Here is a 25,899-nt window from a genome sequence, read left to right as displayed (position 1 = left end):
AATTATACTAATTGTATAAATGCACAATAATTGACTAAGATATACTTTGAAAGAACAAAGAGATGCCACCCAGAAAACCTTCCTGAATATGAAGGGTGCAGAGAACCCCATCGGAGGACAGAGGGTGCTCATGGGAACTTGAGCTATGACCTGGCCCCTCAGCCCCACCTCCCATACAGTAGGTGCACATTCATTGCCACCAAACAGAACGGACTGTCTCTCTCGAGACAAGATTGGGCCTGCAGCCACAGAGCAGACTGGCTGCATCTCAACCGTGGTGAGGAGTCCACTCTACCAATTCCCAGCAGGCTTTCTGGGTGTGTCCCAGGATGATAACCAAGTCACTCTCCTGCTCAAAGACATTCCATGGCTCCCTACTACCCAAGGAATGAAGTTCCTCCTTGGCCACCTGCATCCGGGTCTTCCAGAATCAGCCTCCGATGTCCATCTTTAACCCCATGTCGAGAAGTTCTCCGTAGCATCATTGACTCAGCGGACATGAGTTTGAGCAAACTCCGGGAGATAGAGAGGGACAGGGAAGCCTGGCCTGCTGCAGTCCATGGGGTCGCAAAGAGTCGGACACAACTGAGTGACTGAAGAACATTCTCAGAAATTCTCACCCACATGTGCTACCCAGGGTCCAAAGAGACTGGCTGATTTTCCAGGGTGTGCTGAGTCCTTTCCGCATGTCCACGTGACTGCCTGGGCAGCGCCCTCCAGCGCCCTCCAGCCACTCGTCCTTCTCCTGAAACCCTATCTGTTCCCAGCCCGGTGATCATACCCCTTCCCTCCAAGGCCTTCTCCCTCTCCCTGTGTGTTAAGTCTTTTCAGTCGTGTCTGACTCTGCGATCTCACAGACTGTAGCCCGCCAGGCTCCTCTGTCCATGGGATCCTCCACACAAGAATACTGGAGTGGGTTGCCATGCCCTCTTCCAGGGGATCTTCCCGACCCAGGGATCGAACTTGCAGTTATTGACTTCTCATGCATTGGCAGGAGGGTTGTTTACCACTAGCACCACCTGGGAAGCCCTCCTTCTCCCTGGATCTCCCACAGCTCAGAATTTGTAATTCTCTGACAACACCTGCCATTTATTCTAACCCAGGTTCAAGTCCGAACGGCCGTGCCTGTGTCTGGCGGTAGGAGTGAGCGTCCCTCATGCTCGGACTAACTACGTCTGCCCTGTCTCACTGTGCCCACCCTCAGCCCAGAGCCTGGCTTGCAGCAAAGGCTGAGATGTGACTGACAGACAAATGACTGGATGAATGACTTCTTTAGATGTCAGCGCTCTGATAAAAAGAATCACAAGGATCTGGAGGAGCCCAGAGGGATCTTCTGGTGGTAGGTGATCAGGGAAGGCTGCCTGGAGGAGATGGTTTCTGAAGGTGATCTTGTAAGACAACACAGTCAGTAGGGAGAGGAACGGGGGCCAGGTAGGGGCAGTCACAAGGAAAAACATCCAGAGTGGGTGATTTTGGCCCAGGACGGCTGAGGATGCCAGCAGGAACAAAAGGACGCCATCTGCTGTGACTAAAAGTTCAATAAACAGCTGACTTCTAAGGCCTGCAGGGTCCTCCTGGGCTGCCTTCAGTCGTTCGGTGAACAGTGGGATGGAGGGAGGAGCAGGACTGCTTCAGGGTCACGTGCTGCCAAGAGCAGGGCTGTCCCCTGGACGGGGGGTCCTGAGGACAGGGGGACGGGATGGGGGGACAGCCAGGCTCGGGGGTGCGGGGTAACAGCCAGAAGTGCCCAGGCATGCTTCCAGGACCTCAGCGGACACAGACCATGGGACACAGACTGTGGGATCCTCCCAACAGTGCTGCCGGGAAGGCAGACTCACCCCTCCCATCTCACAGATGAGGAAATGGACGTGATGCCCTACACCCACAGCACTCCCAGGCTGGGAGGCCAAGCCAGGCGGTCTGGTCCAGGGTCGGAGCTCACCACTGCCCCACACGGCCCCTCAGCCTCAGCCAGCAAGACTGGGACATGCAACAGCAGGACCTTGGCTCACAGGGCCAGTTCCTGCCCCAGCCCCTGCGGGGCACGTCCTACAGCGGCCCCCAGACCACCGCCACCCACCTCGGGGTTCTCCTGGCTCGGGGGCCGCTCCTCCTTCCTCTTGCTGCTGGCCTGAGCCCCCCGAGACAGCTCCTCCGTGGGCGCCCGCGACTCTGTGGTGTTCTCAGGCTGCGGCTGCACTTGAGACTGAATGATGATGACCTGGAAGACGCGGTGGAGGGGTGAGGAGGAGCTGGAGGGGCCCCCGCGGGCAGGGACTACGGGATGGAGGGTGGAGGGGAGCTGGAGGGGTCCCCGTGGGCAGGGACTGTGGGGTGGAGGGGTGAGGGGAAGCTGGAGGGGCCCCCGCGGGCAGGGCTGCAGAAATAGGGGCCAGGTATGTCCACCCACTTCGGGAACAGGGCCTGGAATTGCAGGATCATAGAGGAATGAGGAGGAGGGAATCACAGAGGAGGCAACCGGGGCCTAAAAAGTCCTCGACTCCCTCCCTCCATCAGCAGGGACTCTTCCAGCCACCCACTCAGCCACACATTTTATTAGGCAGTTAATTATTCCAATGAATGAAATACTTCATCCGTCGAGGCATTATTCTTTTCCCATGGATATTGATTCATTCAGCCACACGGTCCTCTTTTTCCTTTTTTTGGGGGGGGGGTGCGGCGTACACCGCAATGCATGCGGGATCTTAGATTCTGACCAGGGTTCGAACCTGTGCCCCCCGCAGTAGAGCCCCCAGGACCACCTGTAAAGTCCCTAGCCACATAGTCTTCCACTCACGTCCCTTGCACCCCAGCTTCTTCCAGCACCGATTCATTCACTTGATCCCTCATTCATACACCACTCATCCTTCCCCCACTCATTCATTCATTTATAACCCCACCCCCATCCATTCCCTTACTGATTGGTTCAGTCTCACCGTTCCCTCACTCCTCCGCTCTCCCTCCATCCATTCACTCGGCCACTGATCGTTCCGCCATCCGGTCACTCACGCTGCCCGGGCCCCGTCACCTGGCCCCGCGGGGAGCCCACCCTCACCTTGTTGTCCGCGCTGATGAGGAGGGGCTGGACTTTGACGCTGTCGCTGACCACGGACACGGCGGTGCTGGGGGCCATGGCTGCGGCATTGCTGGGGGCGGTGGAGATGATGGCGTAGGCCACCCCGGCGCCGCTCAGAGGAGAGCTGACGGCGGCGGGCTCGGGCAGGGCCCGGGGCTGGCTGCCGGGCGCTGGCACATGGCTCACGGTGTTGTTGGCGGTGGGGAGCGCGGGGCTGGGGTTCTTGATACTGACCACGGTGGCCTTCTGGAATGTTGGGGGCTGCTTGGGTGGCCGGTCCCGGCCCGGGGTGACGGGGAGGCTGTCTGGGATCAGAGTCTTTGGCCTAACCTGGGGAAGGGAGGGACGGGGACACAGTCAGACAGATACACACAGTCAGACAGACAGTCCTGAGCAAAGCCAGGACTTGGGGAAGACTCCAGAGCAGGGGCAGGGACGTGACCTGGCTCAGAGACCCCAGTGTTAGAGGAGAGGGGATGGCGGTGTAGAGACCTGGGACCTGCTTCCGGCACCACCTCCTCCAGGAAGCCCACCCTGACCTTCAGGCAGGCTATGAGGTGCTATTCCCACAGCACCCCGGGAATCCTCCTGACTCAGGTCAATCATTCTGGGTTCACAGCGTCTTGACTCCTTGTCTGTCCCCCTCCTGGAATCCGAGCCTGCTAGGGACAGGATCCCGGTGAATTCAGCACAGGTGGGCATTCAGAGGGGCTGCCACGAGGACAAGAGGGCCCGGGGCCCCTGCCCCTCACTGGGCTCCGGCTGAGGGCGTCTGTGCAGCCTGCAGCCCGAGGACAGCCAGGAGCTGGCATCACCTAGGCAGCCGGCAGCCCCTCGCAGCTCAGCAGCAGGTGCCCCACTAAGCTGAGTCCCCACTGGCAGGCTGCTCCAGACCTGGCCCAGCTACAAAGGCTTTTGTGTCCCGATTCAGCCCTCAAGGCTGGGGAGGCACCGGCACCCACTTTGCAGAAGAGGAGACTCTGCCCAGGAAGGTTACAGGTCAGTCGACTCGTCCAAACTGCAGAGCCCAGTCTTGGGGGCCCCAGACTGGAGCCGGGGGCAACTGGCCCAGTGTCTCCCAAATGCACCTGCTCGTCCAGAGTTCCTCACACCGTGGTCCATACTCAAGAGTCTTCATTACATCGTGATCCAGTCTGGAAACAAACTCTGCCCACAAAACAGTGTTTCTGATGCATCTGCTCTGTTCTAGTCAAGCAGAGTTTATTCCATTAAAAAAAAAAAATTCCTAGTCATGACCCACTAAACTGACTTCTCAGTTCTTCCCTGTGTGAAAAGTGGGGTCTAGTCCAAACGTCTGCTCTGGAGGGTGGGCAGAGGAGGCGCGAGAGGAAAGGGACTCCCTTGTGGTTGCACCTAAAACCTCAGTGCTGAGGGGCTGTGGACAGACAGACAGACAGACACCCCAGGGCCCGCTGCAGGCCGCTCACCTGAGGTAGCACTGCTGCTCCTTGCCCGGCCAACCTCTGCAAGGAGCTGACCTGAGGACCGGTGACAGGCACTGCAGTGATGGTTCCCAAAGCCTGGAAGACAGCGGAGGGCAGCGCTCAGGAGGGACGGGGTGCTGGGACGCAGCACGCGAGGAAATTTGGGGGGCTGTGGGTCAGGCACAGGGTCTTGGATACAACACCAAAGATATAGTCCACGTAAGAAGAAGTTAACCAACTGAACTTCAAAAACAACTGAAGTTGGAAAGACAGTAAGAGAATGAAAAAATGGGCCACGGACAAGGGGAAAAAACATTTTGCCCATCACCTGTCTGATAAAAAGACTTGTACCCAGAATATATAAAAGAACTGCCAAAATCCACTAATCAGAAAACAACCCAGTTAAAAACTGATTCAAACAGAACAGATCACTAAAGCGATATGCTGATGGCAAATAAGTTAAGCTAATGAAAAGATACTAAATACCCTGAGTTACTAGAGAAATGTGAATTAAACGATAGTAAGATACCACTACACACCCATTCAGAGAGCGACGATAAGAAGAGCTGACCGCGTCCAGGGTTGGTGAGGACGTGGAGCAGCCCGTCCACCTCTCTTGGGAACATAAACTGGTGTAACCACACTGGAACAATTTGGCAGTTTCATAAAAAGTTTAAGTATATGTGTATTGCTATGGACTGAAGGTTGGTGTCCCCCAGAACGTGCGTGTCGAAACACTAATCCTCAGCGTGAAGCTTTTGTGTGGAGCTTTTGTGAGTGACCAAGTCATGAACGTGGAGCCCTCTCGATGGGATTGTGCATGCTCAGTCAGTTATACCTGACTCTCTGTGACCCCAGGGACGGCAGCCCGCCAGGCTCCTCTGTCCATGGGATTCTCCAGGCAAGAATACTGGAGAGGGCTGTGATCACCTCCTCCAGGGGATCTTTCCAACCCAGGGATCAAACCCATACCTCCTGCGTCTCCTGCATTGTCAGGCAGATACTTTACCACTGAGCCACCTGGGAAGCCCTTCAGACAGACACAACGAAAGACCTAGCTTCTTTTCTAAACCTAGTCTTGAATCAGATGTCACAACATAAAACTAATTGTAAATAACAATTGAAATAACTTTTTAAAAGGCTTCGTTCCCTTCCCCCGCCTCCTCAGTTTCAGGAATTAGAGACGGTCTAGATAAGCGCTCCAGAATTAGTGCCCTCGTAAGGAGATATTTGAGAGGGTTTCCTTCCCCTCTCTGCCTGTGAGGACACAGCAAGAGAATGTTGAAAGTGAAAGTGTTAGTCACTCAGTCTGTATCTGACTATTTGCGACCCCATGGACTGAAGTCTGGAAGGCTCCTCTGTTCATGGGATTCTCCAGGCAAGAATATGGGAGTGGGTAGCTATTCCCTTCTCCAGGGGTCTTCTCAACTCAGGGATCGAACCCCTGTCTCCTGCATTGCAGGTAGATTCTTTACCGTCTGAGACACCAAGGAAGACCTTTGAATGTTAGCGTCCCCTTAAAATTCACTTGTTCAAATTCTAATGCTAGAAGTGATGGTGTTAGAAGGCAAGGCCTTTGGGAGGTGCTTCAGCCAGGAGGGTGGAATCCTGATGAAATGAATGGGATTCGTGCCTATAAAAGAGGCTGTGCCGACTCTAGCCCCTTCCCCCAGGGGAGAAGTCTGAAGCTGGAAAAAGCCCTCACCTGGCCATGCTGGCACTCTCATTTCCAACTACCAACCTCTAGAACTGTGAGCAATAAGCTTTTCTTTCTTTTTTTAAAATATCATCTCTGCTGGATGTCTCAAAGGCACTTGGTAAAGTTTAATACTCATTCATAAAAACACTTTTTTTTTCCCCAGTTTTGGCTGCACTGTGTATCATGTGGGATCTTACTTCCCTGACCAGCGATGGAACGCAAGCCTCCCGCATTGGAAGGGCAGAGTCTTAACCACTGGACCGCCAAGGAAGTCCCAGTAAGTTTCTGTGTACGATACCACCCGGTCTGTGGCATTTTGTTCTAACAGCCAAAATGGACAAAGGTAGCATCCATCTACAAATCAGGAAGAGGGTTTGCACCGCAAACCAGATCAGCCAGCACCTTGATCTGGGACTTCCCAGCCTCCAGAGCTCTGAGAAATACGTGTCTGTTGTTTAAGCCCCAGGTTGATGGTGTTTTTGTTGTAGCAGTCCCAACTAAAACATCCTGCCTCTAGACACTGCTCAAGGGAAATGAAAGCACATGTCCATACAGAGGCTTGTTCAAGAATGTTCCCAGCGGCTCTACTGGAAACAGCCCAGGTGTTCGTCAACGGGTCCACAACAGGTCCACAGATGAGCAAGCTGTGGCATATCCACCCAACGGAATATTATTCAGCAATGAAAAAGGAACGCGGAATGAGCAACTGATACACACAGCACGGATAAGTCTCAAAGTGGTCTTGCTGGATGAAAGGAGCCAGTCAGAAAAGGGGATACATGTTATTGTATGATGTCATTTACATGAAATTCGAGATGGGAGAACGAAAGGAAGGGACTATAAAGGCCTAGGGAAACGTTTGAGGGTCAAGGGTGTGTTTTCTATCTTGATTCTAGTGGTGGTTTCACAGATGGACACTTATGTCAAACATCTTGAACTTTTTAATTATAACACTTTATTGTATATATTATTCTAACAAAGCTGCTAAAAATAAACTCCCTCCCTATTTCCCCCCTTAAAGCTCTCTCTGTCCGTGGAAGGAGTATCATCCTTCCCCAGATCAGACGACAGAGGCCCCGAAACCCACAGAGCTGCTTCTCCTGGTTACGATGGGGTGGTCCCTCCCTCCTCTGGAATTTCCCACCTGCCCCAAGTGGACAAAGCCCTGAGGTTCATGTCCTTCCAGCCAGCTGCCTGCCTCTCTGCATGGAGCCAAATTATCCACATTTAACTGGAAATTCACCATGGACACTTGCTGGAATAGAGCTTTATACGCAATGCAGAAAGAGTTCAAGCAAACACGGTCACTCTGAGGAAGTGTCTCAATCCACCATGCCGTTTTCCCCTCTCCAGCACCATGCCCTGCGAGCCCTGCCGAATGCCCATGTTTTAAAGATTCTGCCCGCCTTTCGCAAAGGGATGCATGTAGGAGGCAGTGCCCCTGGACCTGCTGCTGCATCCAGCATCACCCCTGGACCTGCTGCTGCATCCAGCATCACCAGTGGCCTGTCTGCTGTCAACCGCCGGGCCCCGGCCCAGAGCTGCACAGGTGAGCGGCAGGCACCAAGGGAGAACCATTTCATTAAATAAACTCCCAGGCGATTCTGCCAACCTGGGGACTGCGGGCCGAGAGGAAACCAGCCTGTCCCTCCAGCAGGTTCTGTGGCAAAAGGCCCACATGGGCACTTGGCTCCATCCGTGGGTGGGGCCGTGCTGCGCCCTGGAAGCAGGGGTTCCTGCACAGAAGGCCCCAGGGCTGCAGGACCGCAAGGGCAAATCCATGCCCAGCTCCCACAGAGGCCAGAGAACAGGCACAACGCTGCTTTCCCCGGGGACTCCCTTCTGGCTACGATCCCCGAACAAGCCCTCCAGGCGAGTGCTGCACGCCATCTGTATGTTTTTCCAGTCCTTGCGTATCTGCATGGAAAGGCGTGAGGGTTGCCGTGCATCCGACTCTGGGTGTGTTACTGCACCAGCTATTTGATTCTCTGGTGCCCACTTGGGCACATGCGTCCTGTGTTTCCATGTGAATTCCTCTCTGGGTTCCTCTTCTGCCCTGTGTCCGTGTGTCTCGCACGCACCACCGTCCGTGGTCCTACGCCTTCACTGCAGGTCGGTTCTCAGCCCCCTCTCCTGACCTGAGACATGCCGGTGACTTCTGTCCACGCAAAGAAACTCACAGCCAGGGAGGAGAAGGGAGGGACCACGAGGGGAGGCATGGGCAGAAGCTGGAGGGGCAGAGCCCCCGAGCTTGGGGTGACTCAGAGGGTGGGGGAGACGGGGGAGCTTTACTTTGACCTCACTCTCAGACACTCGGTGACCAAGAAAGAAACACGACCCGCCACGGGGGAAACAGTGAACACCTGCAGGATGATCACGGAATAATCATCCACTCGCTGACTCCACGAACTACAATACTGCCTGACCCCAACCGACGGCATTGATGCCACTGCCTGGGACTCAGAGCGCCTGCTGACTCTTTAGGGAGCACTCTGCAGGGTGCCCTGTGTGCCAGGGGGGCAGAAGAGGCATGGCTGACTCCCTAAGTCAAAGCCCGAGGTCCTAGCCTTTGGGGAGGAGTTTATCAAACAGGCTGCTGAGCAGGTTTCCGGGAACCGCGGGTTTCCTCCAGGATCACCAGAGCCCCCTTCCTCCCCAGTCCATCCTCCCATCGCCAGGTATCTGTTCCCCTTCACTCCAAGGCTTATCCCAGAGCACATTCTTCCACGTCCTTATAAACCTTTAATTAACAAGCTGAAGAGACATTTTATCTGGCAGGGACTGACCTTTCTGCTCCATGTCGGAATTTATCGATAGATGAAACAATCATCTCAGAGGCTATTCCACCAGCCCCGGATAGTTTATGGCCGCACTCTGGTCAAGATAAATGAGCTCCTTATGACGACAGTTACAGCTTTAAGCATTTTAATAGGGGAAAGGGGGCCATAAAAGTCAAAGATAACTTCATGTTTTTTCCCGCATCGGTGGCGTCCCCGGGGGCAGCCTGGGAAACCTCGGACGAGCTTGGTGCCGGCCGAGGCGGGTGGGAGGCGCCCAGCAGACAGGTGTGTCTGACGGTACCCGGGCTGGGACAGACTGGGCTCGGGTTCTGGCACCCTGCTTGGTGCACGTGGCCCCCTTGCTCTCTGCGCCCGGTCTTCTCGTCCATGACGGGGAGAGTTTCTGCAGCAGGGGGCTAACGGGAGTGGGCACCCAGGGTCCACACAGAGCCTGGTGCATGCTTGGCTCTGCGAGCGCCAGGTGAAGGGAGTGGGTCAGACCCGGCCGGGTCCGTGCCTGGACCCAGGACACAGAGCGTGGGAGGGAGGGAGGGAGGTACAGCCTGGTACCCCAGCAGGGATGGCCTCGGGGTCAGCTCGTCCGGGAGCCAGTCCTGCAGAGGCCCCTCTCTGGCTGGGCCGACCTGCGGAAGTCTGCTCTGCTCTCCAGCATCCGTCTCTCCGTCTCACACACGGGGCACACACGCTCGTCTCCCCGCAACGACGAGAGTCAAGTGCACGAACGTGAAAAGTGTGAGGATGCAGAAAAGGACACCAGCGCCTGGGGTTCCGGGCTTCCTGCTGTGTTCACTTCAACAGCTCTTCCTCTGCGTCAGGGGACAGACCTGGAGTGTCTGGGGACAGTCTGCATCCGGGGGTCCCATTGAACCCCAGGCAGCCTGCACGGCCTGGGAACTGGGGTGCTGGGCAGGACGGGAAGCTCTCACCCAGACTCTGACCGGATGGATCAGAACTGGCCTTTCTCAGCTCTGCACTCCTGCTGGACGGCGGCTCTGGGAGGCCGCGGTCAGGCTGAGACCCCTCTGGGTGCTGGAGGCCAGCCCCAGCCTGGCCCAGGCACCAGCTGGCTTAGATGTCTGATGGACGTCATTAGACGGCCCTGCCAGGAGATACTCAGGGGGCCGCCGAGGGCCGGGGAGCAGGATCCTTGAATCCGGCACACCCAGAGCCCCCGCTCCACGAGGCGGGCCTGCGCCCACCACCCCAGGGGCAAACCTGACCCCTGACCCCTGGGCTTGGTTCTAGCTCCTGCACCAGAGTGAGTGACGCCAGACCTCACCCAGCCGCCCTCCCAGCGGGACCCTCGGTGTGGGTGCGGACAGGCCCAGGGGTGGTGAAGCAGCCCCGTCCTGTCTATATTAACTTGTTCCTGAGGAAGACAGAAAGCCAGCGTGGGGACCAGCCCGTCTCCGGGGCTGGATAGGACAACCCCATGCGGCTCCCCAGCCAGAGTCCACCCTGGTCTTCATCAGCCACGTCTCTGGCACTGTTTGTGGGCCTCTGCCCGGGGCTTTCCCAACGGGCCTGCCGAGCTCCAAGTCCCAGGGCCCCGCATCCTGCATGGTGACGGCAAGGACAGGCAGTCCCAGCCAGCAGGACAGAAAGCCCCAGGACGAGGGCACGCAGTGACCCCGGGACGCATGGCAGGTCAGGGAACCCAGTCCTCTTTCCTGGCGGCAGGAGGGCGGGAGCAGGCTGGGGGTCACCGCGAGCCCCGCGGCGGGACAGAGTGTGCGCAGCGTGGGGCTGAGGAAAGAGGGGCGTGCACCCTCTAAGCCTCACGTCCTCTAAGACCCCACCTGGACGCCCTTTGCCAGAACTTGCTCCACACACACGACTCAACTCAGGCCTGACCTTGCCCCTGAATTCAACCTCTGACTGAGCACCGTGGGAGTGCTCCCAAGCCCCTCTGTGCCTCAGTTTCCACAATGGCCAACCAAAGACAACCTCCCGCCACCCCCACCAGGACTATCGGCATGTCACAGCGAGAGACCCAGGTTCGATCCCAGGGTCAGGAAGATCCCCCGGAGAAGAAATGGCCATGCATTCCGGTGTATTCTTGCCCGGAGAATCCCATGGACCGAGGAGCCTGACGGGCGGCAGCTCTCGGGACCGCAAAGAGTCAGACACGACTGAGCAACTAACACACATGTGGGTCCCAGGGCCCCTCCGTGCGGGGGCAGTACCAGCATGGCCGTGGTGATCAAGCCACCAAAACCGGCCCCCCGGTCCTGGGGGGGGAACGGACTGGTCAGGCGACCACAGCTCAGCGTCCCTGGTCCCCAGAGCACCCCACCCAGGCCGCCGCCATGGGACACTCAGGACAGCTGGGCTTCTCTGCATCTGTATGGAGACCATGTTGAGGTCCATACGAATGGACATGATGGAGCTCTAGAAAGGGGAGCCTTCCTAAAGAAATGACACCCACATAACGTGTTTCTTGTTGAGAACAAGGTGGACACGGCTCCTTAGAGGCTCACCCACCGCCACCCCGGGGCAGCCCGCGGGGCATCTGTCCACCGAGGCCCCGGGGCTGGACAGGGCACCGCGGCCCCACTGCTGACCCAGAGCATTTACCCTTTACCAAGGAGTTAAGAGAAAGTCCTCTGTGTCCCCAGGGTCAGCCCAGGACGCGGCTCCCGGTTCCTCCGGGAAAGCCCGCACTTCAGGCCCCGGAAAGCAACCGTCCCGCTGGCCGCCTTCAGCCACCTCCCACCTAGACTTCCGGAAGCTCAGTCCCAAATCAGTGCCCATGAGAGGTCTGCAAGCTGAGCGGCTGGGGATACGGTTGTGTGTCTGGGAGCGGCTTGTCGCTGGGTACAGGCAGCAGCGTTTTTGTCCAAGCTCGGCCCGGGCAGGTGCTGGGCTGGGGCTTCCGTCTCCTCGTCACTCACCAGGAAAGAGAAGCAGAAGCTCCTTTGGCTACAGGGAGCCATGCAGGTGTTGCCAGTTCCCTTCCCAGTTGCCAGAACATTCCGCTGGGCGCCCCCATCCCCCCACACCGAGGGATGAGATGGGGGCTGGTGCCACGCGGCCAGCCTACGGCGGGACCCGGCTCTCACCACTGCCTGAGCCCTTGGCCGCCACGTGCGAAGCCAGACGTCTTGCGGGGCTGGGGGTGGATTTCTGGGGCCACTGTGTCCTGAGCCCCTAAACATCCCCAGAGACCCGTCTGCTGGCTTCATCCTGGGGGCTGCCGCCCCTGCCTCACGTCGCACCTGCTCAGATGACCACACACACCCTTGTGTGGCGAGCTGAGTCCTGAGCTGAGACTCTGAGCCAGAGGGGAGGGCTTGGACATAGGAGGGGCCGGCAAGCATGGCCTGGGAGCCGGGTGCCCACAGCCTGACCGGCAGCCACTGGCGGGTCTCAGGCTGGGCAGGGAGAGCCCGACCTTACGGGGCTCAGACCCCAGCACTGCAGTGGTGATCCCCGAGGAAGGAGGCTACCCTATTTATAAGCACACGTCCATCCGTCCATCCCCTCTGTCTGACCCGGGTGGCTGGGCTCCAGCCAGCGCCGGAGACACAGAAGAGGAGTCGCCTGAGAGCCGGGCTCCTGGCAGGAAGAGGAAGTGCCTTCTGTCCAGGCAGTCCCTGTGACCTTGATGAACCTTGTCTGGGAGGCTCATGGGGGGCCCTGGGGTCAGGGCAGGGCAGCTGTGGCCCCAGACACTCTCCGGACGCTTGCCGTTCTCTGCGGGGGCTTCAAGAACTGCGTGGAAGGCAGCATCCGCTTCCCCAGCCCCTCCTCCCAGCCGGGAAAGTGTGCCCTGAGCTGATCAGAGTGGGGGCCCCTGCTTTCTGCACCCCGTGAAGCTCCCACCTGAAAGGGGAGCGGCAGCCCCAGGCCCCCGAGAAGCACCCTGGAGAAGGTGGCCAACTGCCCGCTCTGCAGCGGCCAAGCAGCTTCCCAACTTGCCATTTTCCTCTTGTCTTTTTGGAACCGCTGTGATGTGGAGCAAAGATAACAACGGAGCTCCAACATCGGTGCCAATAAACATCAACGTAACCGAAGCACCACTTTCACGGTCGTGCAAAACCAGCTTGTTATTCGCAGATAAAATCCGACTGCCGCCTCCATCACCGTCGGGAATGCTGGAGACGTCCTTCCCTGTGCTGAGGCAAGCTCTGCCAGCCCCGATCAGCGCCCCTGAGCCCGCGGCCCGCCTCTCCTAACCCCGAACTCACCCACACAGGACCGCCAGGGGGCCTTCGGGGGTGGGTGCCTGTGAAAACCCAGGGAAGGCACACCACCTCTGTCTCCTCCCAGCCCACGTCCCGTGTCTATGGCTGGGACCCAACACATACGCAGAGCTCCAGTTACTGGGCGGGGGGCCAACCAACCTGCACTCGAATTCCACTCCCCTGCTGGCCTGGATCACATCAAGCACCCTGTCCTCACCCCCGAAGCTGGGGCATCGAGAACCGCCTTCCCTGCTCCCGGGACCAGAGGGTCAGGCACTGGGAGGCACCTGGCACTGAGCCGCCGGTGTGAGTCACACCATGGGTCCCCCGGTTCACACACACACATCAGGGACCAAGTGTGGGGACAGGGCTGGCGGGAGGGCAGCGGGGCTCCCGGTGCAGTGAGGATCAGCAGGTCCCCGTCGGGGCGTGCCCGGGACAACCGGGCCCACAAGTGCGGGCACCAGCCAGCGCCTCTGATGGGCAAGACTGGGGAGAGCCGACGGTCGATCTGCAGGGGACGGATGGACGGGAATGTTCAGAGGACGGGAAGCCTCCCGGCCGCCCGCGTGCGTGAACCACCGCACGCGTGTCCCCGTGCGAGCAGGGCCTTGGACCCCCACCTGGAGCTTGGCTGTTCCCTGAGACCGACCGGGAGCCTAGGAGGGCTCTTGGCTGCTGTAGCCAGCCAACCGGAGCTGCTGTGTGCCGGCAGGACCCGGGGTGCCCACTGTGGGCCAGGCGGGGAGCCCTCTGGGGGTGGATTCTCGCCTCTTGAGATGTGCCAGCTGCCTCCTGGAGGGGCAGGGGGTCCAAGCGGCCCACGTGCCGCAGCAGCCGGGGTGATCTTCCCTCCTGGGGCTGGCCCAAGCCTCAAGGCTCTTGCCCACAGGCACCCACACCCGCTGGTTGCCCTGCCCTGAGCATCCTGCTCCCTCCTGGGCTCCAAGGGCCGGTCCCCAGGGCACTGCTGCTCCCGGGGAAGGGGAGGCCATACTCCGGGGTCTCTCAGGAGACCACAACACTGGTTCTTTAAAACAAGAACCCTCTTCCTAAACCTGCGTCCTCACGCCCCACGAGGGGAGTCGTTTCCTGAAGCCCGGGTGCTGTGAGGAGGCTCTGCACACGCCCACCTGGAGGCAGAGCTGTTGACCGCGTGCTCCCGGGGAGATCAGCTGCCAGCCCAGGTGCTCCGGCCAGGCTGGGTCCCGGTGACCCCGACCGCGAGGGGCTGGCCGAGGCGGGCTGCCCGGGGCCACTTAACCAATGCAGAGGTCTACACGGGGGAGGCCATCCTTAACCAGAGAGGCCCAGAGAACACACGCGGCTGGCTACTCCACGCTGACATTTAAAACACCCTTTCAGCAGCCCCCAGCGTGGCAAAGTGGTTTAATTAACTTGAAAGGCTGTAATTTTATGCTATTTAGTAGGAAATACACACGCTAAATGGCATCGTGGACTAAGTGTCGGGGGCTGTGATCTTGAGAGTGCAGGGAAGGAACGGCCCCGAGGCCCGGCAACCACAGGTGTGGGGTGGGCGTGCGGGCGGCCGGGGAGCGGGCACACTAGCCATGTGCCCGCAGACGGCGGCGTCTGAAGCCACATGGGATCCGGGGTGGGGGGCGGTGTCCACAAGGCCAGCGAGAACGGCCACCTTCCATCATCTCAACTGAGAAACCAGCGTTGTGTCTGAGAACCGAACGTGGGGGAGGCTGGAGCTGGTCAGGGCCCCTGTTCCTCCTACTCAGGTGCTCTGGGTACCTGCACCCCGAGAAGGAGGCACCCCTGTGCTGCCCGGCTCTGCCTGTGGACACATCCAGAGTCACAGGGAGGGGGCAGTCCTGGATGGCCGCCCCCTGGCTGGAAGCTTCCCCCCCCCGCCACCGTCCCCAGTGAAGGGGTTGCCTCTTCTAACGAGGCGCCTTAGGGAGGAGACCAACCCCTCAGCCCTGAGGACAGTGCAGAGGACCAGAGGCTCCGGCTGCCGCCTCGCGGGCACCCTGGGAAGACACTGCACCAGCTCTCCTTCCCCTGCCCATCCCCTGGAACGATGGAGCAAATCCTGTAGGGAAGGATGTGGGCTCGTGTCCAGGGTGGCAGGAAGGGCGTGGGCCCATGTCCAGCGCTGCAGGAGGCAGGCATGGGGTCACTTCCCTCCCAGCGCAGAGGGGCCGCCTCCCAGGCCTGGGCTGAGAAGCAGGCAGCATGCTGGGCTCCTGCTTTCCCCAACCCTCGACCCCCACGGACCATCTGGCCCCATCGCCTCACACTCCCCGGCTCCCCCCAGACTTGGGGCGCAGTAGTGTCTGTCCCCCCGACAGAAGGCCCCAGAGTTGCTCCCCAGCCCCCCGGGTCCAGAGGCCACCACCAACCGCTGTGCACCTTCAATACCAACCTCAGTGACAGGAAGACGCCATCCACGGGCGTGTCCTAACTGCCTCCCGCCACTGACCCCAGGCCTCCGGAAAATAAACGGTCACTTAGGAAATCTAATTTCCATGTGTGATTGGCGGGCGCCCGCACCCACTGGCCCCGGCCTCATCAGCCTGCCACCTCCGACTCCCTGGAATCTAATTTAAGGGGGGCATGTCTGCACGGCACCCCAGGGAGCCTGCTGGCGGCCAGGACACGCTCCCTATGGGGAGAGGTCCCCTGCGGTGAGCCTCTCATGGGTGGTGGTGGGCAGGGGTGAGCCCCAGGCCCCCAGAGGCGCCTGGCACGCCAGAGACCACCCCCCGCCGACCCAGTAAGACTGAGAAACAGGCTACTTACAGTGAGCACAAGAACTCAGTGTATGGCTTGATGATTTCAACAAATGTCTACACCCAAGTCACCACCACTCAGGCCAAGATACAGAACACTCTAGCAACTGCAGAGGCTCCCAAGATCCCCTCAAAGAGGGTCTGGCTGGGGGAGCAGGGTCCTGCTCTTGGCAATGGGCTCCTGGCTTGATTTCCTGACCTTGCAGCCAATAAGAAAACAGGATTAACCCCCCACTACCTTTCTGACCAGGTAGTCCTACTGGTAAAGAGCCCACCTGCCAATGCAGAAGACGTTAAGAGACCCAGGATCGATCCCTGGGTGGGGAAGATCCCCTCGAGAAGGAAATGGCAACCCACTGCAGTCGTCTTGCCGGGAGGATCCCAGGGACAGAGGAGCCCGGCGGGCTACAGTCCATGGGGTCGCAAAGAGTCGGACACGACTGAAGCGACTTAGCAGGCATCTACCTTTCTGACCCGTGGGCAGTAACTGGGCTCAAGCACCGTCTATCGAGAGCCGCTCCGTGCCAGGCCCCGTGTGGACACAAGCAAGCAAGGCATGGTGGCTGTGCCTGTCTTAAGGGTCAGGCTCTGATCAAGTGCAGGGCCAGGACGTGAGGATGTGAGCCGGGACCTGACGCTGCTCAGACAGCAGAGATGCAGGTCCCGCCAACACAGAGGGGCCGGGGGTGGAGTGCTGACCGTCACTGACAAAGCGCCGCTGTGTCTAGGCAGCTTCCGTGCTTCTGGGAGGTGAGTTCAGGACCCCAGCGTGGACAACGGAAGTGACCTGCCCCAGGGGAGCAGCTGGGGAGATGCCAGTGGGAGGGGACCCGAGGGCGGCCCTGTCCTGTGGGAAGAGACGCAGCCACGGTGGTGGGGGGCATAGAGAGAGGCATACCGGGTCCCCGCGGGGCTCGGCATGGCCGAGTGGGGCCCCGCTGTGTCCCAGCCCACACTGCCCGGCGCGCAGGGGGCGCTTGAAGTCCATCCAGAGCAGGGCAGAGGGGACTGTGATGCCCGGCAGTGCCTTGGGACCTGGGAGCCGGCAGCGTGGTGGGTCCCGGGGATCCCTCCTCTGCACGTGGTCCTGTGCGGGGGAACCACACTCAGCTCCCGAGGGGAGGGGTCCAGCCCCAGGCGGCCCCCACTCCCGCCTGCGTGCCAAAGAAACAACTCCAGACTCTGGACCAGCGCCTTCATCTCTGGACTCAGTGTCCCCACTTCTAGGACGGGGCCGCCAGCACCCGTGGAGGGAGACGGTCAGGCAGGTCCCTAGAAGTTATCTTCTGAACGTGACGCCGAGATGAGCCAGGCGCAGGGCAGCGAGCGTGGAGGCGGCCACAGGAGGCTTGGCCGCAGGGCGCCCCGCGTGGCAGGTGCTGTGCCGACGCGCCCATTCTGCAGGACAGAAACCTGGGGATGCTCAGTATTCCCCACGAGCTTGCTGGGCGCCAGACCCACCTTATGCTGGGGGGAGGGGGTGGCGGGGTTTGAGAGCTCGCCTCTGGGAAGCGTCCCGGCCTGGCTGCGATTCGCGCAGAGCGGAGACGAGAGGACACGGGCGAGGCTGGCCACGGTGGAGCCGCGTGGATGGACGCTGGCTGGCTCTCGCCAGAGCCCGCCTCCACATCCTCAGGATGACCGTCTGCCCGGGGCAGCTATGTCACGTGGCCACAGGCACACGTGGGAGGAGACGCCTCTCAGGGAGCTTCACCGGGGCCAGAGGCCCTGCGGCCAAGCTCCCTTGAGGTGCTGCCTAACAGAGCCCGGCCCAGAGGGCATCCCGGGAGCGCTAATGACTCCTGCAGCCCTGCAGACAGGGCCAGAGGCCACCTCTGCACAGACAGACACGCGCCCGGACACAACGCACTTTCCTGAATGGCTCCTTCCCCCACCCCCGGGTGGACAGCTGAGCAGACGTTTCAGAACCTTCCCTCTGTCGTGCACACCCTGATTCACCGTGGCCAGGCTCCACAATGCCCCCCAGGGATGGCAGTCTGCTCCATCCCAGTGTAAGTTACCTGTGTGTATAAACTATCAAAACTCATCAAACAGTACAATCAAGATCAGTGAATTTCAATGCATGTAAATTATATCTCAAAACAAAAAAAATTATATGTTAAAAAAATGGCAAGAGCTGCAGCTCCAGCCCTTATGGTAAGAAAGGAAAAGGGGGGGAGGGCCACTGGAGGGTTGCCTGCAGGAGCCCAGACTCACCACCCACAGAGGGGGAGAACCTGGGTCAACACCCCATCCCCCCGCCACCTTTTGGCAGCTTCACAATCAGCGTGCTGCTTTGGGACGGGAATCTGCAGTCCTTGCTATGTCAGTTAAGGCCTGAAGAGCGTGTCCCAACTCCAAGGGGCTTGGGGAGTTGGGGGAAGGACTGAGACTGGGAGAGAAATCAGTATGATCTCTGGGTAGCACTGAGGAAAGTCCTGGAGTGGACAAGGTCATTTATGGAAGTAAAATGTACACAGGCCTCAGCATCGTGGACAGGGTTTGTTACTGTCCTGTTACAGATTTCTGTCCTCACATCTCTGAAAAGCACCTGGAACTGCAGGGAAGGGGTGGCCCGCTGAGGGCTATGAGGGACAGAGGACGTTCGCTCACCTCGGTCAGGCTCCTGGACCTGGCGCCACGACACCTGCAGTAAATGGACAGAGCTACACCCGTCGACGGTGGTGGGTGACGGGCGGACAGCCTGGAGATTCGAGAGGGACCAGAAGCTGCACTAGTGGAGGCAGGGAGGCCAGGCAGGAAGTGCAGGGGGCTCCGGGGAGGCCACGTGATACGAGTGACAAGGCATGAAGACCGGGGCGGGGGGAGGGGTGGTTTAACCAGGAGGAGACACGAGCCATGAAAAATCCCAGTAAAAGCCCAGAGTACACTGGTGGGGAAAGCTATGTTAAAAGTGGGGCTTCCCTGGTAATCCAGCGGTTAAGAGTCTGCCTGCCAGTGCAGAGGACATGTGTTCAATCCCTGGTCCGGCAAGATCCCACATGCCACAGAGCAACTAAGTCTGTGCAAAAACTACTGAGTCCGCGTGCCTAGAGCCTCTGCTCCACAACAAGAGAAGCCACTGCAGTGAGAAGCCCGTGCACCCAACTAGAGAGAAGCCCCCAGTCGCCACAACCAGAGAAAGCGCGCCCACTGCGACCCAGAGCAGCCAAAAGTAAATAAATAAACAAAACTTTAAAAAGGAAAGAGGTGAACTCCTTGTCCTCAGAAGCCACATAACCAGGGGCTGGGAGATACAGAGCCTGGACAAACTCCCACTGCTCAGAGCCTCAGTCTTCCCGTCTGCAAAAGGGAGCCATCACGGTAAAAATGCACCGCCAGCCTCTACCAGACACAGTGACATAAGATCATGAGGAGATTCACAACTCCTCATGGCAAGACGGCCTGATCCTGCAGCCGGCCTCTGGGCAGGCCTGCTCTAGGCCCACCGGTTGGTCGGCTGCGTTATTTCCATACTCCAAACAGGAAACTCAGCCTTTAAATTCCAAGGGAGCCTGCGTCCCCGTGTGAGCTTAGCTGCTCAGACGTGTCCAACTCTTCGAGAGCCCATGGACGGTAGCCCACCAGGCTCCTCTGTCCACGGGAATTCTCCAGGAAAGAATACTGCAGTGGGTTGCCATGCCCTCCTCCAGGGGATCTTCCTGACCCAGGGATCGAATCCAGGTCTCCCGCACTGCAGGCAGATTCTTTACCGTCTGAGCCACCAGGGAAGCCCCTGCGTCCCCAGTGCAGTTCTAACTAACAGCATTACCACTGCTGACACCCGCCTGCTGGGAGCGACTTCCCAGGCCGCGTGGTCCGGACCACATCCCAGCGTTAGTAAGCCGCAACAGTGAGGCGTATGAGGTCTCACCGAGAAGCAGGGCCCACAGGATAAGAAAGATGTTCAGATCTGGGGTCTCGAGTTATGATGGACGACCAGAGGAGGAGCAGGACACCCCCTGGGGGCCGGAGCAGGAGGCTGAGATGCTGCCCGGGTCAGTCAGGCTGCAGAGGACCGTGTGGACCAGGATGGGATGCGGGCAGGGCTCTCAGGGTGGGGTGGGGGGCGCTTCTGTTCAAGCCGCACAGGCATGTGGGTCCCTCACCCACTCCTGCCCCGGGTTTGCCAGAGGGGCACGGCTCACAGGGAGCCCATCTCATTGGCCCTCACTTGGCAGGGAGAAGGAGGGCAGGTTTCAGCCATGAGCCCCCACCCTGGGCCAGGAACCCCTCTGAGTACACCCACACCTGTCCCCAGTGCAGACGGGGGTGGGGTGCCCTGAAGTCCCCTGGAGTGCTGAGAATAAAAACAAGGAACAAGCAGCACCTGAGGAAGGAACATGTCGGAAGGGAGACCAGGGTGGAACAGACAAACCCCCACGTGAGGCCTCCGAGCACCTGGACACCTGCTGAGGAGGCCCTGGCTGGGCAGGGGCAGCTGCAGACACATGGGGCTCCCTGCCCGCAGGGGTCATGGGCCTCCGCCCACTCACACCAGCCAGGCCAAGGGTGGGGTGGGACAAACCAGGGGCTGCATCCTCCAGGGAGGATGACTCGTGGGTCACCCGAGGGCCACAGGCACAGAGGGATGGCGGGGTGGGGGAGAGTGGAAGGTGTCCACCTGAGCGATGAAGTGGGGACTGGCCAGCTTACTGCCATTCATGGAATTTAATTTCCAGCATTAGGATGTCTTCCCTGGTGGCTCAGATGGTAAAGAACCTGTCTGCACTGCAGGAGAAGCAGGTTCAATCCTCGGACCAGGAAGACCTCCTTGGAGAAGGGAACAGCAGCCCACTCCAGTATTCTTGCCTGGGAAATCCCATGGACAGAGGAGCCTAGCAGGCTACAGTCCATGGGGTCACAAAGGCTTGGACACGACCGAGCCATTAACACTTTTCACTTTCACATGCCAACTTCTAAACATTCCAGCTCGTTCCAGTTTTTAAAAGCTCAGCAAATATGTGTTGGATGAGTAGAGGGATTAGAGAATGATGACTCCAGCATTATCGAGCCCCTGCCACGTTGCCACGCGGGCCTGACTTTAATTGACTGCTTCAGCACCCTGGACAGAGCTCACAGCTCCTATTCCCTTTCATGCAGGACTAAAGGGCTGAGTGACCTGCCCAAGGTCAGTCAGGGCACTGGGGGCCGTATTGGGTGGGGAGGAGGCCCCACCCAGCCTTTGGAGCTGCACTCACTGCTTTATCTATTCCTTCCTTCCTCCACTCAGCATTTTGTTCCAGGTATGAATCTGTGCGGCCCATCTTAGGGAGCTCCCAGTTCAGTGGGGACAGACCATCTGCCCTGTTTGTGGAGGAGGGGGGTCAAAGGGTGCAGGTCACCTTCCCAGAGAGGGTGACCCTGAGCCCGACCACAGAAGAGAAGGGCACAGGTGAGCACAGGCTTGGCCAGGAGAAGGGGCCTTGGGGACGCGGCCTGACGGAGCCAGAAGGGCCACAGGTGCTCTGGCACCGCCCGAGGGTTCACACCCCTTCCTAGGTGGGCTCAGCAAAGAGGCCGATGCTCACCTGAAGCTGGCCACGGGACCTGATCGCACAGAGCCAGCACCACCCAGCAGGGGCAGCGGGCCGCCCCCACAGGCGCCCTCAGCCCAGCACCACGGAACACAGAACTGGGGGCACAACAGCCACAGGACAGCAGGCCCAACAGTGCCCACGGGACACTCGGGCCGCAGTGGGCATGGCTGGCCTCACACCGACAGCCCCGTGAGAAGGCAGACTCTTCCCCACGCGACACACGGGACACTGGGCTGGGTGACTTGTCCAGGCTGGGAGGGGAAGGGGCGGGGTCCGAGCCTGCGCCTGGCCACAAGGCCTGGGCTCCGACTACCATGAGGAGCGTGGGGCCCAGAGAACACGCAGCTCATGTCTCCGCCGGCCGCCCGCAGCTCAGCAGGGCCCGGCCTTTGAGCTGAGACCTGGGCAGCAGCAGGCAAGCTGCGAGGAGGGCAGAAGTGCCCAAGCTTCCGGGGAGGTTCAAGTACATCTTCAGAGAACACCCAGGGAGGAGGTAGGCATGCAGGGACCCAGTTCGCATCTAGCAAAGCCCTGGACTTGGCTGGACCTCAGGTGCCCTGTCTATATGATGGGTGTGGGGCTGGAGGTGCCCTGTCTATATGATGGGTGTGAGGTCCAACGTGAAGGCTCAACACAAGATGGGAGTGTGCCGGGCTCCCCCTCCACCCCCTGTCCCCCACTATTTCACCGTCGGGGACAGCCTGAGACCCTTCGAGCCCCAATTTTCCCATCTGTGAACTGGAAATGAGTGACACCACCACCCGCTGGCAGGAATCACATGGAGATGGGGTTTGTGAGGATGTTCTGTAGCCTGTGAAGGGCTGTGTACCCAGGACGCTTCCACGTACTGCTTGCATCACTGGGCTGCAAAAACCCAGCGACGTGCTCGGAAACCACATCTCTGTAAGGGGAACTCAGGGAGGAGCTGGGCTTCGTTTCCACGTGGATCTCACTCCAGGCCTTGGTGGCGTCATGGACACCCATACCGTGGCGGGTGGGGAGGGCTGTGACTCCAGCCAGTGTGTTTGCCTCTAAAATCCACCTGAAGCTGTTCTTCCTCCTCCCCAGTCACTGAGAGGCTCTCTAGATGCTGAGAGTGGCCGTGGCTTAGTGACAGCCACCAGGAGGCCCTGACATGCGCCTGGCCATCAGGAACACGTCTGCGTTCTTGCCTCGGCTCGGGGACAACCTGGGGACCTGCAACAGGCACCAGCAGAGCTGGAAGATGTACCGTCCACCACCCAGGAGGCCCAGCCAGGCCCTGCCTGCTCCACACCCCCCCTGCTAACCAGCAAGCTGACCCGGCGCCGGGTTCAGCTGGTACACCTGGCTCCCCATCGGGGCCGTGGGCGTGGGGACACGGCCTGCCAGGGGATGTCCACGTCAGGAGAGCATCCTTGGGGCGGGGGAGAAAGACGTGGGCAGGGCTCCTGAGAGCAAGTGACTGAGGGATGACGCCCTCTGAAGCCAGAAATAAAGCTGTGGACCCGGAAAGAAGCGTGCTTCAGGCTTGGGGGCAAGCAGAGCGGGACCCTCGCTCACTCACTTTCTGCCTCCCGGAGCCTCAGTTTCCTCTGCCGTAAGCTGAAGCAAGACGCTCACCTCACAGGATGACAGGTTTCTGCATCAAGGGCCGTCTGTGTGTCTAGAACCTGCTTACGAGTGGCCTGCTCCCTCCTCCTGCCTTAATTCCCGTAAACTGCCAGTGACAACGCTTGAATAGACATAATAAGTGCACAAACCCTCAGTGCGTGGAAAGAGCTGCGGGAGGAGGGCTTTTATCAAGCTCTAGTTCACAAGCAAATTCATATTTCTCCTGCATCTTAGGAGGCCCGTGGGCTCCATGTTTCCCCGAGAAGAACAGGCAACCTGGTTTTCGTAGGAGCCAGTAGCTAGAGAGAGGGAGAGAGACAGGGGTCTGACCCAGTTTCTTACCCCACCACCCCCTGAAACAGGGTGACTTCATTCCAGCCAGATGAAATGGTATCTGGCACGTTCCACGCAGACACACGCCTAGATTAGGCAGAGACATGCCTAAATCCGCACCCTTTCCACTCCTGAGAGGGAACCCAGAGTTCGCGAAGCTTCTGCTTTCTGCGAATCCCCTGCTCCACGAGTGAACGCAGGCTGGGTCCCAGGGCAGCGGCCAGCAGCCCGGGCGTGTCTCCTGCCCGTGACCCAGGCCCCTGACCTTTGCTATACTCATGGCTCCTCCACCTCAGCTGAGGCCGAAGGCCCCGGGAGGGCGGGAGCGGGGACACAGCCAGTGATGGGGGTTCCGGGCATCCTCTTGTCTCCTGCCCACCCAGCAAGGCTCCCCCCAGATACTGATGGCAGGATGGGGGTGGGTAATCAGTTCTTGCTTACTGGACCTTGGCAGGCAGCTGTGGGCAGGCACACACCCGAACCCTGGCCCTCTACCGAGGGCTGACGGTCCAGGCGGGACCAGGACTCTCCAGGTCCCAGCAGCGAGCTGGTGGGGGGTAGGATGCCGTAGCCCCCTCTGGAGTCACAGATGTCTTCTGCCCCTTCACTCCGTCCTCCCCCTTGGCCTATGTTACCCATCGATTCAGTCCACGAGGTGGTGGGCTTGGGCTTGGGGACCCTGCACCTCTCAGGGCCCCCTTGGTCAGCCCTCGGGAAAGCTGAGCAGATGGTGCTCAGCCTACTGACCTGGAACCCACCCCGCCCGCCATTCTGGAGATCGTGGGGTTTCTTCTGTAGCAGCTCAGGGAGGCTGGGGGGTGGGTGGGTTGGGGGTCAGGAGCCCACCGTCCAGGCCTGGCTCTGAGCTCTGGAACCAGAAGAGACAGGCCCCACCTTGCCCTCCACAGGGACCGTAAGGACCCCCACTAGGGAGAGACGCTGCTCCCCACCCCGGACAGGAGGCACTTGCTGGTCTGGGTGTGGTTTCCCAGTTTGTTTTAGGCAGAAGCTCAACCAGTTTGACGTGTGACATTTCCAGTTTGACGCTGGAAACTATAAAGCGCAGCGGCTCCACCGTGGAAGCTCCGGTGGCCGGCCCGTCACCCCCAAGTCTCTGCAGACCGGACCAGTCACAGGCGCCGCGGGCTCTCGTGGTGTGACCACGCCTCGCTTTCCCATGTTCCATTTCACTGTATTTCTCTTGCTCCAAGTTATTAATTAGCCTCTGCTCACAACACAATCCCGGCCCTGGAGTGGCCCTTCTAACCCAGCCGTGGTCTCTGAACATGTTCTCGTCCAGTGTGTCCTGGAGGGGGCGGGGGAGTGGAGAGGGGGGCTTCCTGCTATGATGGAGCCTCCCCAGGGGAACCCCACCCCGCTCCTGAGACCCGCAGCTCCCAGGGGTTACACTGCCTCTGAGCTCTGACTTTATCGTATCTGGTCTGGAACAAAGGTTCTAACGGTGCCCCTCCCCCATCAGCTGGGGTTCCCCACCGGAGCCGCCCCCCCACTCCCCCCACCTCTTCTCGGGGACTGGCCCTCCTGCCCACCCTCCTCCCAGGAGTCAGGCTGGGTCCTCCAGCTTCAGTCCATCTTCCGAAGGAGCCTCCCCCAGCTCAAGACCCTACCCCAGTGGGCGTGAGCCGCAGCTTGCTCAGCCCTGAAGGGTCCACGCTTTTGCCAAGCGACAACGCTAAAGCAGTGGGTCAAGGTCTTCTCTGAACGCACCGAACAGCTACAGGTTCTTTCTTTTCAAATCCCCTTGGAAGACACGCTCACAAGCGGGCAGCACCATTCAGCACTTTCCAGCCCCTGGGAGAATCCGCAGCCACGGGGACACGCCGATCGCTGCCCGCTCCCCTGGACCCGAACACCTTCATGTTGAGACCCCACTGGCTCCCTGAGCCCCTCCTCCTGTGTGAGAGCGACTATCTTTCCCTCGAGCCCCGCACGTGCCGGATACTTGCTGAATTCTTTCCTCCCATCCTAGGAAGATGCCGGTTATACGGTGTCAGTGAATGAGGTTGCCCGCTCCCCAGCAGAGTCTCTGGGGCCAAGGGTCTCTGGCTCCGACCCAGCCAACCTGAGCCACATGGGCTGTATCTCTGTGTCAGGTACCAGCTTTCATCCGGTCACACCTGAGTCCCTGCGGGCACCTGTCTGCCCTCTCTGGGGACATTCAGGTCTCCACATGACCTGAGCAGCAGTAACTCCCCACAAAACCATCCCTGCACCAACAGCAACATCTTTCCATCGAGTTTATCCCTGGTCAGGTTCAAGCCCTCCCGCAGTTCACCTGCAGACCACACCCAGAAGAGCGAGGGACCCTCAGTCTGACTCTGCTCCTTCCGTCTTTAACAAGAGGGTCCGGCTCCCCGGAAGGCCAGTGGGCTTCTACGGCTCACTGGCCAAATCCAGCCTATTGCCAATTTCTGTACAGCCCACCAGGAGCGGAGATCAAAT

At 59.4% G+C, this 25,899-nt stretch overlaps 1 protein-coding gene across 2 annotated transcripts in view; it reads right to left on the bottom strand.

Moving 5' to 3' along the window:
* PHF21B (PHD finger protein 21B) overlaps nucleotides 1-25,899 on the bottom strand; it is an 81,574-nt gene that overhangs the window by 13,735 nt on the left and 41,940 nt on the right. For both annotated transcript variants that reach the window (XM_043441624.1, XM_043441625.1), the window contains exons 3-5: nucleotides 4,525-4,617; nucleotides 3,056-3,406; nucleotides 2,081-2,221 (exon numbers count right to left, since the gene is read on the bottom strand). In XM_043441624.1, coding sequence (XP_043297559.1) covers nucleotides 2,081-2,221; nucleotides 3,056-3,406; nucleotides 4,525-4,617 — 585 coding nt within the window. The remainder of the gene's footprint in view (nucleotides 1-2,080; nucleotides 2,222-3,055; nucleotides 3,407-4,524; nucleotides 4,618-25,899) is intronic.

The sequence above is a fragment of the Cervus canadensis genome, chromosome 21, assembly GCF_019320065.1.
Source record: "Cervus canadensis isolate Bull #8, Minnesota chromosome 21, ASM1932006v1, whole genome shotgun sequence".
Lineage (NCBI taxonomy): Eukaryota > Metazoa > Chordata > Mammalia > Artiodactyla > Cervidae > Cervus > Cervus canadensis.
Note: the sequence above shows the minus strand (reverse complement) of the source record. Positions and strands in the feature narration are given on the sequence as shown.